Source organism: Gopherus flavomarginatus, chromosome 8 (genome assembly GCF_025201925.1).
Source record: "Gopherus flavomarginatus isolate rGopFla2 chromosome 8, rGopFla2.mat.asm, whole genome shotgun sequence".
Taxonomy (NCBI): domain Eukaryota; kingdom Metazoa; phylum Chordata; order Testudines; family Testudinidae; genus Gopherus; species Gopherus flavomarginatus.
The window spans coordinates 55,330,766-55,345,690 of NC_066624.1; the positions used below are offsets into that span (position 1 = coordinate 55,330,766).

General features: G+C 50.8%; 2 protein-coding genes across 2 annotated transcripts in view; both read right to left on the reverse strand.

Moving 5' to 3' along the window:
• LOC127057001 (protein eva-1 homolog C-like) overlaps positions 1 to 14,925 on the reverse strand; it is a 65,592-nt gene that overhangs the window by 22,446 nt on the left and 28,221 nt on the right. The window lies entirely within an intron of this gene.
• Positions 1,278 to 5,866, reverse strand: LOC127057042 (uncharacterized). The gene is made up of 2 exons (XM_050965663.1): positions 5,657 to 5,866; positions 1,278 to 2,392 (listed from the first exon to the last, which is right to left on the reverse strand). Exons 1-2 carry the CDS (start codon positions 5,762 to 5,764, stop codon positions 1,646 to 1,648), a joined length of 855 nt encoding a protein of 284 aa, XP_050821620.1. The 5' UTR covers positions 5,765 to 5,866; the 3' UTR covers positions 1,278 to 1,645.

The following is a 14,925-nucleotide window of genomic DNA, read 5'->3' on the forward strand; positions in this document are numbered from 1 at the left end:
GGACGAGTTACCGCATTTAGCTTTCGGCAGTCCACTCAAAAGCATATTTCCCCATCTGGTTTGGGAACCAGAACCACTGGAGATGCCCATGCACCGGCAGATGAGCATATTATACCCATCTGTAGCATGTTCTGGATCTCCCGTTCTATAGCAGCTTCGGCATGAGGGGACACCCGGTAGGGTGGGGATCTAATTGGGTGAGCATTACCTGTGTCAATGGAGTGGTATGCCCGTTCAGTCCGTCCTGGGGTGGCTGAGAACAATGGGGTGAAGCTAGTGCACAGCTTCTTGATTTGTTGCCACTGCAGACTTTCCAGGGTGGTTGAGAGGTTCACCTCTTCCACGTCACAGTCTTTTTTCCCTTCGTAGTAGACACCGTCAGTCCACTCAGTGTCCTCTCCTCCCTGGACTGTACAACTGACAAACCTGTAAGTCTCTGGAATAAAAGGGCTTGAGAGAATTAACATGATACACTCTGGGCTTTAGGGAGGAATTGGGAAATGCTATGAGGTAGTTAACAGCTCCCAGGAGCTCTTGGACCGTGCATGGCCCTTCCCATGATGCTTCCATCTTATGGGCCTGTTGCGCCTTCAAGACCATAACCTGGTCTCCTACGTTGAAGGAACACTCTCTGGTATGTCTGTCATACCAGGCCTTTTGCTCTTCCTGAGCATCCTTTAGGTTTTCTTTAGCAAGGGCTAAAGAGTGTCGGAGGGTGTTTTGTAGGTTGCTTACAAAGTCCAGAATATTAGTCCCTGGAGAAGGCGTAAACCCCTCCCATTGCTGCTTCACCAACTGTAATGGCCCCTTAACCTTGTGACCATACACAAGTTCAAATGGTGAAAACCCTAAACTGGGATGTGGTACAGCCCTGTAGGCAAAAAGTAACTGCTGCAACACTAGATCCCAGTCATTGGAGTGTTCATTGATGAATTTACGTATCATGGCCCCCAAAGTTCCATTAAACCTTTTCACCAGGCCATTGGTTTGATGGTGGTACAGGGTGGCAACCAAGTGGTTCACCCCATGAGTTTCTCACAGTTTTTTCATTGTCCCTGCCAGGAAATTAGATCCTGAATCTGTAAGAATGTCAGAGGGCCAACCTACCCTGGCAAAAATGTCTGTTAGGGCCTGGCACACAGCGTTAGCCCTGGTGTTGCCTAGAGCTACTACTTCCAGCCATCGGATAGTCCACGAAAGTCAGTACGTACTGCTTTCCTCTGGGTGTCTATTTTGGGAAAGGACCCAGAATATCCACAGCTACTCGCTGAAAAGGGACCTCAATTATGGGGAGTGGCTGGAGAGGGGCCTTGACCTGGTCTTGGGGTTTTCCCACTCTTTGGCACACCTCACAAGACTGGACATACTTGGCAACGTTCTTGCCCATCCCCTCCCAGTGGAAGGACTTCCCCAACCGGTCTTTGGTTCTGTTCACCCCAGCATGGCCACTAGGATGATCATGGGCTAAGCTTAAGAGCTTTTCCCGGTACTTAGCTGGAACCACCAACTGTTTTTGCCGATGCCAGTCTTCCTGGTGTCCATCAGAAAGAGTCTCCTTGTATAAGAGTCCTTGTTCTACAACAAACCAGGATTGATTAGAAGAGCTGAGAGGCGGTGGGGTGCTCCGTGCCGCCGCCCAAGCTTTCTAAAGGCTGTCATCTGCTTCCTGCTCAGTCTGGAACTGTTTCCTTGAAGCTGGAGACACCAGTTCTTCCTTAGACTGTGGACTTGGGCTTGGTCCCTCTGGAAGCGATGTAGGTGATGGGGTTGTTTCCGTTGCTGGTGAGCCGCTCTCCGCTGGTGCACCAGGTGGTATTTCAGGCTCTGGCTGAGCCTCTTGGGTGTGGTTGTCTGCTGCTTTGGTCAGTTCAGGCTTGCTGGCGCCCTCTGGCGTTGGGGTTGAAGATGGGTTTGCAAGCACTGTCATCAGTGCTGGCAACGGTTCTGGTGCTGGCTGCTTTTCCAGTTCCTGGTCTGGGACGGGAAGCACTGTGGCTGTTTCCGTAGTTGGCATGGGATCCGGGTCCAATACCTCTGTCTGGGTCTCTTGTAACACAGACGGGTCCCCTGTGGACGGCTCAGGAACAGGAATGGGTCTGGAAGCTTGCCTGGTTTGGCTATGTGTAACCATTCCCACTCTCTTGGCCCGCTTTACCTGGTTGGCCAAATCTTCCCCCAGTAGCATGGGGATGGAATAATTGTCATAGACTGCAAAAGTCCACATTCCTGACCAGCCTTTGTACTGGACAGGCAGTTTAGCTGTAGGCAAGTCTACAGCTTGTGACATGAAGGGGTAAATTGTCACTTGGGCCTCTGGGTTGATGAATTTGGGGTCGACGAAGGATTGGTGGATAGCTGACACTTGTGCCCCCGTGTCTCTCCACGCGGTAACCTTCTTTCCGCCCACTCTCAAAGTTTCCCTTCGCTCCAAGGGTATTTGAGAGGCATCTGGGCCTGGGGATCTTTGGTGTGATGATGGTGTAATGAACTGCACTTGGTTGGGGTTCTTTGGGCAGTTGGCCTTGATATGTCCCAGTTCATTACATTTAAAGCATCGCCCAGCTGACTGGTCACTGGGCCGAGGTGGGTTACTGGAGACTGGTGAGGTGGAAGAATAGGGCGTCTGTGGCTTTCTTTGGGTTGTCGCTGGGGTCTTGTGCTGCCCTCGGTTATAGGGTTTATTGTCGGTGTGCCCCCTGGGGTATTCGCTCCCCTTGACAGTAGCTTTTTTCTTTTCTGTCACTTCCATCCATTTGGCTTCAATCTCCCCAGCCTCGATTACCGTTTTGGGTTTCCCATCTAGGATGTACCTTTCTATTTCCTCAGGAACACCATCTAAGAACTGCTCCATTTGTATCAGGAGGTGCAGCTCATCCAGATTGTTAACCTTTGTTCCTGATATCCAGGCTTCATAATTCTTGGCAATGTGGTAGGCATGTTGGGGGAATGACACATCTGGTTTCCATTTTACGGCTCTGAACCACCCACGGGCATGTTCAGGTGTTATCCCCATTCAGTATCTAGCCTTGGTTTGAAAAAGATTATAGTCGTTCATTTTCTCCTTAGGCATTTCAGCCGCCACCTCTGCTAAAGGTCCACTGAGCTGTGGTCTCAGCTCTATCATGTACTGGTCTTCATGGATGCTGTACCCAAGGCAGGCTCTTTCAAAATTTTCTAGAAGGCCTCAGTGTCATCACCTGCCTTGTAGGTGGGAAATTTCTTGGGATGTGGAACAATAATTGGAGAAGTGTTGTTAGAATTGGCTGGGTTCTGTTGCTTAGCCTTTTCTAATTCCAGGGCCTGCTGGTGGGCTTCCATCTGGAGTTCCAACTCTCTCCTGTGGGCAGCCTCTCTGTCTTCTTGTTCTCTTTTGTGGGCCGCCTCTCTTTCTCTTTCTCTTAGCTCCATCTCCTTTTGTTTTAATTCTAGTTCTTGTATTTTTTTTCCATATCTCGCTTGTGCTCTGGGTCTTTGATTTGTTCCTCTGCCTCCAATCTCGCTTGCTCCTGTTTCAGGGCATCCTTGGTAGTCATGGTTCTGGCTTTCTTGAGTTGGGGTGCCCTCTGGTGTTTATTGCCTGAACTGCTGTTCCTCTGCTGCCTTCTCTGGTGCTAGCAACAGTCTTTCTAACAAGCCTTCCCGAATAAAATTAAAACAAAAGAAAAACCTTCATTTGCATGTGTGTTCTGCTGGTGTAGTTGACTCACAGCTGGAGTTCTATTGTCTAACAAAAGACCCCTGTTAAACTTAATGGCCTTTGCCTGAGGCCATATCTATGCACAGCCAGAACGGAGCAAGGAAAAAAAAATCTCTGGCTGTAGTTTTGAAAACCCTCTCTCTGCTACAAGCAGCAGGCAGAGAAAAAGAAATTTTATAATCTTACTGGCTTTTGGATTCTTATCTTTCCCACACGCTGCCACCATGTCATAGTATAATTCCCAAATCTGGACCTTAGTGTCCAGGATATGGGTACTAGCATAAAGTCCTCTAAGCTTAATTATCAGCTTAGATTCTGTAGCGCTGCCACTAATCAGGAATTTCTAGGACCTGATACCCTCTGGTCCCCCCAAAACCTTCCCTGGGGACCCCAAGACCCAGATTCCTTGAGTCTCACAACAAAGGGGAATAAGCCATTTCCCTTCCCCTCTCCTTTCTTACACTAGGTTACACTAGGAGACCACCGTGATTCAAATCCTTGAATCACCACTTCCCCTCCCTTCTTCCCCGGAGAGAGATACACAGATAAACGCCGAGAGCAGGTTTTTCTTCCCTCCTCCCCTTCCTTTCTCCCACCATTTCCCTGGTGAGTATAGACTCCCGTCCCTGGAGTCTTACAAAAGATAACCAAAAAAAATCAATTAGATTCTAAAAAAAAAGAGGAAAACTTTAATAAAGAAGGAAAAACATAAAAACTGTCTCTGTAATCAAGATGGTAAATATACAGGGTTTTTCTAGCTTATAGACAATAGAAAGAAGCTTTCTCCAGCAGAAACACAATTTAAGCTACTTCCAGCAAGTACACATATGCAAATAAGAAAAACAAATTAAAAGACTATAACTGCCTTTTTTCTTACTCACAATTCTGAATAGATAAGAGACTGTAGCAGGGAGATTGGCAGAAACCTGGTTGCACCTCTAGTCCCGTCCAGGACCCAGAGAGAACAAAGCCAAACCCAAAACGCACAAACAAAGGCTTTCCTCCACACGAGATTTGAAAATATCTTGTCTCCTGATTGGTCCTCTGGTCAGGTGTTGCAGGTCACTGTTTGTTAACCCTTTACAGGTGAAAGAGACATTAACCCTTAGCTATCTGTTTATGACGGTGTCCACCAGAAAGAATTTCCTTGTATAAAAGTCCTTGGTCTATAACAAACCGGGATCGATTAGAAGAGCTGAGAGGCGGTGGGGTGCTCCGTGCCGCCGCCCAAGCTTTCTGAAGGCTGTCATCTGCTTCCTGCTCAGTCTGGAACTGTTCCCTTGAGGCTGGGGTCACCAGTTCTTCCTCAGACTGTGGACTTGGGCTTGGTCCCTCTGGAAGCGATGTAGGTGATGGGGTTGTTTCCGTTGCTGGTGAACCGCTCTCCGCTGGTGCACCTGAGGGTATTTCAGGCTCTGGCTGAGCCTTTTGGGTATGGCTGTCTTTTGCTTCTGCCAGTTTTGGCTCGCTGGCGCCCTCTGGCGTTGAGTTTGAAGATGTGGTTGCACTTGCTGGTGCTGGTTGTTGTTCCAGTTCCGGGCCTGGGACTGGAGATGCTGTGGCTGTTTCAGTGGTAGGCATGGAATCCGGGTCCACTACCTCTGTCTGGGTCTCTGGTAACACAGACGGGGCCTCTGTGGACGGCTCAGGAACAGGAATGGGTCTGGAAGCTTGCCTGGTTTGGCTACGTGTAACCATTCCCACTCTCTTGGCCCGCCTCACCTGATTGGCCAAGTCTTCCCCCAGTAGCATGGGGATAGGATAATTGTCATAGACTGCAAAAGTCCACATTCCTGACCAGCCTTTGTACTGGACAGGCAGTTGAGCTGTAGGCAAGTCTACAGCTTGTGACATGAAGGGGTAAATTGTAACTTTGGCCTTTGGGTTGATGAATTTGGGGTCAACGAAGGATTGGTGGATAGCTGACACTTGTGCCCCCGTGTCTCTCCACGCAGTAACCTTCTTTCCGCCCACTCTCAAATTTTCCCTTCGCTCCAAGGGTATTTGAGAGGCATCCGGGCCTGGGAATCTTTGGTGTGATGGTGGTGTAATGAATTGCACTCGCATGGTGTTCTTGGGACAGTTGGCCTTGATATGTCCCAGTTCATTACACTTAAAGCATCTTCCATCTGATGGGTCACTGGGCCGAGGTGAGTTACTGGAGACTGGTGAGGTTGAAGGGTAGGGTATCTGTGGCTTTACTTGGGTGGTATGTGGGGTCTTTGGCTGTCCTCGGTTGTAGGGTTTATGGTCTGTGTGCCCCCTGGGGTAATCGTTCCCCTTGACAGTAGCTTTCTTGCTTTCTGCCAGTTCCATCCATTTGGCTCCAATCTCCCCCGCCTCAGCGATATCTTTGGGATTTCCATCTTGTATGTACCGTGTGATGTCTTCAGGAACACCATCCAAGAACTGCTCCATTTGTATGAGGAGGTTCAGTTCTTCCAAGGTTTGAATGTTGTTTCCTGTTATCCAGGCCTCATAGTTTTTTGCAATGTAGTAGGCGTGTTTGGGAAATGACACCTCGGGTTTCCACTTTTGGGTTCTGAAGCGCCGACGGGCATGATCTGGGGTTATCCCCATTCGGTATCTAGCCTTGGTTTGAAAAAGTTTATAGTCATTCATTTGCAGCTTAGGCATTTCAGCTGCCACCTCTGCTAAAGGTCCACTGAGCTGTGACCTCAATTCTACCATGTACTGGTCTTCGGGGATGTTGTATCCAAGACAGGCTCTTTCAAAATTTTCCAAGAAGGCCTCGGTGTCATCACCTGCCTTGTAGGTGGGAAATTTCCTGTGCTGTGGAGCAATAATTGGCGCCGGGTTGTTAGGGTTGGCTGGCACATGCAGCCCAGCTTTTGCCAACTCCAGTTCATGTTTTCTCTGTTTTTCCTTCTCTTCATTCTCTTTTTGTTGTTTTTCCATTTCTTTTTGGTGTTTTTCCATTTCTTTTTGGTGTTTTTCCATGTCTCGGCGGTGGGCCGCCTCTTCTTCTTCTAGTTTTCTTCTGTGTGCTGCCTCTCTTTCTCTCTCTCTTATTTCCATCTCTGTTTGTTTTATTTCCAGTTGTCGCCTGTGTTCAGCTTCTTTGAGTTGCTCTTCGGCCTCAATTTTTGCCTTAGAAGTCATGATTCCTGTTTTCTTGTGTTGGGGTGCCCTCCGGTGTTTATCTTCTGAACTGCAGGCTCTCTGTTGCCTCCTGAAGTCTGCCTAGCAACAGTGCCTTTAGCTAATCTTCAATGTTAAGTAAACCTGAAAAACTACTTTATTTGCATGCCTATAGTGCTGGACTTGCCTCCTAATGGGAGGGTTATTGCATGACAAAAGACCCTCAACAGTCTCTTAATGGCTTCTCGCTTAACATGCAAGCCACAAACTGCCAGAGAGAGCAGAAAAAAAAATTCTCTCTGGTTCCCTTTTAAAACCAAACTGTTTCTCTCTGCTAAAAAGCCCTTAGCAGAGAAAAGAAAAATATAATATTCCTACTGGCTTCTGGATTCTGTCTATATCCCACCTCTGCCACCATGTAATAACCTTAGTCCCAGATTTGGACCTTAGCGTCCAAAATATGGGGGTTAGCATGAAATCCTCCAAGCTTAGTTACCTGCTTGGACCTGGTACCTGCTGCCACCACCCAAAAAATTAGAGTGTTTTGGGGCACTCTGGTCCCCCTGAAAAACCTTCCCTGGGGACCCCAAGACCCAAATCCCTTGAGTCTCACAACAAAGGGAAATAATCCTTTTTCCCTTCCCCCCTCCAGGTGCTCCTGGAGAGATACACAGACACAAGCTCTGTGAATCCAAACAGAGTGAATCTCCCTCTCTGTTCCCAATCCTGGAAACAAAAAGTACTTTCCTATTCCCCCAGAGGGAATGCAAAATCAGGCTAGCAATCCAACACACAGATCTCCCCGATTCCTTCCTCCCACCAATTTCCTGGTGAGTACAGACTCAATTTCCCTGAAGTAAAGAAAAACTTCAACAGGTCTTAAAAGAAAGCTTTATATAAAAAGAAAGAAAAATACATACAAATGTTCTCTCTGTATTAAGATGATACAACACAGGGTCAATTGCTCAAAAGAATATTGAATAAACAGCCTTATTCAAAAATACAAATCAAAGCACTCCAGCACTTATATTCATGCAAATACCAAAGAAAAGAAACCATAGAACTTACTATCTGATCTCTTTGTCCTTACACTTAGAAACAGAAGACTAGAAAGTAGAAATTACTTCTCCAAAGCTCAGAGAAAGCAGGAAGACAGACAAAAGACAAAAGACTCAGACACTCAATTCCCTCCACCCAAAGTTGAAAAAATCCGGTTTCCTGATTGGTCCTCTGGTCAGGTGCTTCAGGTGAAAGAGACATTAACCCTTAGCTATCTGTTTATGACAGGGCCCGATTAGTGGGGCATGTACTGTCCGGGGGCAGCAGCACTTGCCACTCTCGGGCTGTGGGACCGGGGCCGCGGGGTTGCGGGGCTCCGGCCAGGGTAGCGGGGCTGCGGGACTTGCCACCCTCAGCCAAGGGAGCGCGACCACGGGGTAGTGGAGCTGCAGCCGGGGGAGCGGGATCGCAAGGTTGCGGTGCTCCGGGTGGGAGAGCAGGGCTGCGGGGTTGTGGGACTCCCGCCGGGGAAGCGGGACCATGGGATTGCGGGGATCCGGCCGGGGTAGCAGGGCTGCGGGACCTGCCACGCTGTGACTGGGAGAGCGGGCCGCGGGGTTGCGGGGCTCTGGCCGGGGGAGCGGAGCTGTGGGGTTTCGGGGCTCCGGGCGGGGTAGCGGGGCCTTGCGGCTCCGGCCGGGGTAGCAGGACAGCGGGGTTGCGGGACTCTGGCCGGGAGAGCGGGCCGCGGGGATGCGGAGCTCCAGCTGGGGTAGCGGGGCAATGGGACTTGCCACACTGGGCTGGGGGAGGGGGACTGCGGGGTTGCAGGGCTCCGGCCGGGAAAGCGAGGCTGTGGATTTGCGGGGCTCCTGCCTAGAGAGTGGGGTTGGGGAGTTGCGGCGCTCCGGCTGGGGAGCAGGACCGCGGGGTTGCGAGGCTTCAGCCGGGACAGCTGGGTTGCCGGGGTGCGCAGCTTCAGCTGGGGGAGCGGGACAGCGGGGTTTCGGGGCTCTGGCCGGGGTAGCAGGGCTGCCGGGTTGTGGTGCTCTAGCTGGGAGGGCGGGGCTGCAGGGTTGCTAGGCTCCTGGCAGGGTAATGGGGCCTTGGGGCTCCGGCCTGGGGAGTGGGACCACAGGGTTGCCGGGCTCTGGCCCAGAGAGGGGGAATGCAAGGTTGCGAGGCTCCGGCCAGGAGAACGGGACTGCGGGGTTTCGGGACTCTGGCCATGGTAGCGGGGCCACAGGACTTGCCATACTCTGCCAGGGGAGCTGGACCGCGAGGTCACGGGGCTCCAGCCGGGAGAGCTGGGCTGCGGGGTTGCGGGGCTCCGACCGGGAGAGCAGTGCCATGGGACTTGCCACGCTGCGGTTGGGGGAGTGGGACCGCGGAGTTGCAGGGCTCTGGCCGATGTAGCGGGACTTGCTGTCCTCTGGCCTGGGTAGCGGGACCGCGGGGTTGTGGGTCTCTGGCAGGGTAGCGGTGCTGCAGGGTTGCGGTGCTCTGGCCGGAGAGGGGGGCTGCGGGGTTACGAGGCTCTGGCCGAGGTAGGAGGGCCGCGGGACTTGCCAAGCTGCAGCTGGGGGAGTGGGATAGCGGGGTTGCCGGGCGCTGGCTAGGAGAGCGGGGCTACGGGGTTGCGGGGCTCCGACCTGGAGAGCGGGGCTACAGGGTTGCGGGGCTCCTGCCTGGGGAGCGGGGTTTGGGAGCTGGGCCAAAAGGCAAAAGCTGACATTAACATTGTTTCAATCTATGTGTTACTTGACATTGTGTATTCAGTGTCACCACAGAAGGGAAGCACTCTGCATAGAGGGAAATTTGCCTGGGCATCAGTAGAAATGTTAAGTAAAATTTGTTTTAAAAATTAAACCTGGCGCTTTGTCATCTTGTGTCACCATTTTTATTTCTTAGCTTTCAGCTATTTAAGTGAACTCTAAAACTTTCATCCTAACTGTTTACTATCTGCCTTTGTATCTCTCTAATCTCCTTCATAACCATCATTGACTTTTTTTCCATTTTAATACTATCCCATAGTATCAGAGACAGTGAGAAAAATAGCAAATAAAGGTACATGACTATCTTTCTGTCTGTATAGAGAATGATAGATATACATGCCTCTGTCTCACATAGAGAGATGTGATGTATTCCCTGCAGCCAGTGCCGGCTTTAGGAAGTGCGGGGCCCATTTTGAACAGTTTTGACGGGCCTCGACAGGGATGACTGAAAAAAAAAACACATGTAAAACAACACGTGGGGCTTGTACTCACTGGATAGTGCTCCGAGTCTTTGGCGGCACTTTGGCAATGGGTTCTTCACTCGCTCCAGGTCCTTGGCAGCACTGAAGGACCTGCCACCGAAGACCCAGAACAAGCGAAGGACCCACCACCGAAGTGCCGTCGAAGACCCATAGCGAGTGAAGAACCCGCCACTGAAGACCCAGAGCACCGCTGAGTGAGTAAAAATTAAAAAGGCACCTCTAGCCAGGGAAGGGATTCTCACTGGGGCTGGGGTCCTCTTAGGCGTGGGGCCCAATTCAGGGGAATTGGTGGAATAGGCCTAAAGCCGGCCCTGCGGGCCATAGCCCCAGATCCCCGCAGTCCAGCTCTCCAGGCTAGAACCCCACAACCCCGAGGTCCCTCTCCCCCGGCCGAGTGCAGCAAGTCCCGCTGTCCCACTACCTCGGCCGGAGCCCCGCAACCCCCCAGCCCCGCTCTCCCGGTCAGAGATCTGCAACCCTGTGGCTCTGCTACCCCGGCCAGAGCCCCGCAACCCTGCGGTCCCGCTTCCCAGGTTGAGCACAGTAAGTCCCACGGCCTCGCTACCCCAGCCAGAGCCTCGCAACCCCACAGCCCCGGTCTCCTGGCTGGAGCCCCGCAACCCTGCGGTCCCGCTCCCCCTGCCAGAGTGCTGCAAGTCCCGCGACCCCACGACCCCAGCCGGAGCCCTGCAACCTCTCATCCCCACTCCTTCGGCCGGAGCCCTGCAACCCCACAGCTCCGGTCCCCCAACCCGAGAGTGGCCAGTGCGGCTGCCCAAGTGAGTACGTGCCCCAAGAATCGGGCGCCGCACTGGCTAAAGCTGGCCCTGCCCTGGAGACAATCTTGGATCAGTTCAGGGCTAGACCCCAGCAGACAAGTCAGGCATGCAGCAGAGAAGGATGGTTTGGTGATTAGAGCATTTGTCTGGGCTGGGGGAGACCTGGGTTTGATTCTCTTCTCTGCCATGTGTTACTGTGGACAAACTCCTTAATCTCTCTGAGCCTTAATTCCTCACCTTGTAAACTGAGACATATAGGCCTGGTCTACACTACGTGTTTAAACCGATTTTAGCAGCGTTAAACCGATTTAACGCTGTACCCGTCCACACTACGAGGCCCTTTATATCGATATAAAGGGCTCTTTAAATCGGTTTCTGTACTCCTGCCCGACAAGAGGAGTAGCGCTAAAATCGGTATTACTATATCAGATTAGGGTTAGTGTGGCCGCAAATCGACGGTATCGCCCTCTGGGCGGTATCCCACATTGCGCCACTGTGACCACTCTGGACAGCAATCTCAGCTCGGATGCAGTGGCCAGGTAAACAGGAAAAGCCCAGTTAAATTTTGCTTTTCATTTCCTGTTTGCCCAGCATGGAGCTCTGATCAGCATGGGTGGCAATGCAGTCCCAAATCCAAAAAGAGCTCCAGCATGGACTGTACGGGAGATACTGAATCTGATTGCTGTATGGGGAGACAAATCTGTTCTATCAAAGCTCCGTTACAGAAGATGAAATGCCAAAGCGTTTGAAAAAAAAAATCTCCAGGCTACGCAGTACTGCATGACAAGCGTAACAGGAAGCCAGAGACTCAAATGGATGCTCATGGAGGGAGGGAGGGAGCGGGAACTGAGGACTCCAGCTATCTCACAGTCCCCAGCAGTCTCCGAAAAGTATTTGCATTCTTGAATGAGCTCCCAATGCCTGTAGGTTTAAACACATTGTCCGGCGTGGTTCAGGGAATAGCTCGTCAATTTACTCCTCCCCCCCCCCCCCGCCCACGTGAAAGAAAAGGGAAAGAAATCATTTCTTGACTTCTTTCAATGTCACCCTATGCCTACTGAATGCTGCTGGTAGACGCGATGCTGCAGCAGTGAAGAGAACTATCTGCTCTTCTCCCTTCCCTGGTAGCAGACAGTGCAGTAGGACTGGTAACTGTCCTTCTTATCAACCCGTGAGTGCTCCTGGCTGGCTTCAGGTGAGGCTGGCTAGGGGCGCCTGGGTGAAAATAGGAATGACTCCTGGTCATTCCCAGTAGATGGTACAGAACAGCTGGTAACTGTCTTCATCATAGCAACTGGGGGCTGAGCTTCAATCAGCCCTCTCCCTTTCATGTGAAAAGAAAAGATTCTGTACTGCCTGGACTATCATAGCAGTGGGATGCTGGGCTCCTCTCCCCCACACTGCTTAATGTCCTGCCTGGACTATCATAGCACCGGGAGGCTGCCTCTCCCTCATTTTATGTCACTAAAAACTCAGTGTTTCTTATTCCTGCATTCTTTATTACTTTATGACACAAATGGGGGGGACACTGCCACAGTAGCCCAGGAAGGTTGGGGGAAGAAGAGAAGCAATGGGTGAGGTTGTTGCAGGGGCACCCCCTGTGAATAGCATGTAGCTCATCATTTCTGCAGGATCTGACACAGAGCAGCTGTACTCTCTGATACATTGCTTTCCTAGTACATTTGCTCCATGTTCTAGGCAGGACTGACTCTATTTTTTAAAGGAGGAATTGACTCAGGGAGTTATTCCCAGTTTTGCTTTTGCACCCCCAGCCAATCTCAGACAGGGGCACCCATGATAGCAGCAGACAGCACAGAAGGACAGATAACCATCATCTCATTGCCAAATTACACTATCAGCAGATGGTACAGAACAACTGGTAATCATCCCTGCTATCATGCAAAAGCAAATGAATGCTACTGTGTAGCGCTGGAGTATCACCTCTGTCTGCGGCATCCAGTACACATACGGTGACTGTAAAAAAAAAAGCTGAGCAGGGTCCATGGTTGCCGTGCTATGACGCCTGCCAGGAAAATCCAGGGAAAAAGGGCAGGAAATGATTGTCTGCCATTGCTTTCCCGGAGGAAGGAATGACTGACAACATTTACCCAGAACCACCCGAGACAATGATTTTTGCCCCATCAGCCACTGGGCTCTCAACCCAGAATTCTAAGGGGCGGGGGAGACTGCGGGAACTATGGGATAGCTATGGAATAGCTACCCACAGTGCAATGCTCCGGAAATCGATGCTAGCCTCGGACCATGGACGCACACCACCGAATTAATGTGCTTAGTGTGGCCGCGTGCACTTGACTTTATACAATCTGTTTTATAAAACCGGTTTATGTAAAATCGGAATAATCCCGTAGTGTAGATGTACTCATAATCCTGCCCTGCCTCACAGAGGGCTGCTGGGATAAGTGCATTACTGATTCCAGTGGTGGGGCAGATAGGAACCTGGAATGTATATGTGTGCTGGGCTGAGCTGAAATCCACACAGTGGTGTCTCTGATAGCTCTGAGGGCCCAGGTGGGTGGGTGAGAAAGTGCTCTCTAAAATTGTGAGGTGTCTCTTATTCATTGTACTTAGCCCTAGGCTGATCCTTGGAGGAGTGTCACACCAGAGCTCTTATTTACATACCATTTCTTTGGTTCTAATCCTAGCATCTTTGTCTACAATGAGATCACTAGAGGCTTGAATGACTTAGTGGGTCTAGCATAGGGACTTCCCTTAAAGGGCCAGCAGCCTTCTGACCTCATGAGAGACAGTTGGAGGAAAAGGGCCCATAGCCCAAAGCACTTGGTTTAGAAAGCCCCCTACGAAATGCCCTGCATGCTGGTTGTGGTGAGTAAGGGAAAGTCATTGGGCCCCACAAGTGGCAGGAATAGGGGACTGATAGCTACTTAAAGACAAATAACTCAATAAGCCTCCAAATCTGGTGACTGGTTCCCTCTACACTGTATCTGTAATGACACAAATGGAAAACAACTTTGACCCATTTCACTCTTAAGTCTCAGTACCTTAAGTCAAAAGACACTGCAATCAATGAGCATAATACATATAATGCGATATGCACAGCTAGTGTCACAGGTCATCCTCAGTGTTCACAAAAAAAAATACCCAGGAGTGGATAAGCACAGGGATCCTGTCCCTAGGGTGACCAGACAGCAAGTGTGAAAAATCGGGACAGGGAGTTGGGGGTAATAGCCACCTAAATAAGACAAAGCCCCAAATATCGGGACTGTCCCTATAAAATCAGGACATCTGGTCACCCTACCTGTCCCCATTGGCTATGCAGAGCATGGGGGTGGGGTTTCAGAAAGACCAACTAAAATAAGCCAGTAAACTTTGCTGAACAGACAACTGAGCCGTTTCAGTTCCCATGCGGGAGTCAGTTGGTGAATACTATGCCTCTCGATCCATGATTAAGGCTAAGATTTAGTCACAGGTATTTTTGGTAAAAGTCATGGACAGGTCACGGACAAGAAATAAAAATTCACAGTCTGTGAACTGTCCATGACTTTTACTATAAATACTCATGACTGACTCTCTGCTTCAGGGGGGCTCCTGCCCCCAGGATTGATGCTCAGGTGTGCCCTGGCTTCAGCTATACCACCCAGTATATAGGCGCTCCCTGGAGCCATCTGCCTGGGGATACCCAAGCAATGGCCAATGCAGCTGGGCCTGGGGACAGCCTGAGCAGCTGGCCCCAGGGCCATTCCAGCAGCTGGCCATGGGGCACTGGAGCAGCTGGTCCTGGGACCATCTGTTCAGGTGGCCCTGGAGTCAGCCATACCAGCTGTTCTGGAAGTCCCAGAGATCACAGAAAGTCATGGAATCCATGAGTTCCATGATCTCTGTGACAGAATCACAGGCTTATCCATGATTAAAATGATCAGCAGCTGGACCAGATGATATTTCCTAGTTTACATACTTGGACTGGACAGGGAGATTCAGTCCCTGGGGGGAACCAGGGAGTTACCCATACCCTCCTCTAGCTGGGTTGATGGGCCAGAGTATTGTAACTAAAGAGAGGCACAACACAAGGGCAGCTCAGGCTGATGTGAGACGTTTGATGGGGAACAAAAGTT

What these genes read in the sequence shown, in the direction of transcription:
- LOC127057042 (XM_050965663.1), bottom strand. Translation starts at nt 5,764, where the DNA reads ATGCGAGTGCAATTCATTACACCACCATCACACCAAAGATTCCCAGGC. An exon ending in TGAGAGTGGGCGGAAAGAAG is followed by an intron (nt 2,393 to 5,656) that starts GTTACTGCGTGG and finishes GGCGGAAAGAAG; the next exon opens with GTTACCGCGTGGAGAGACAC.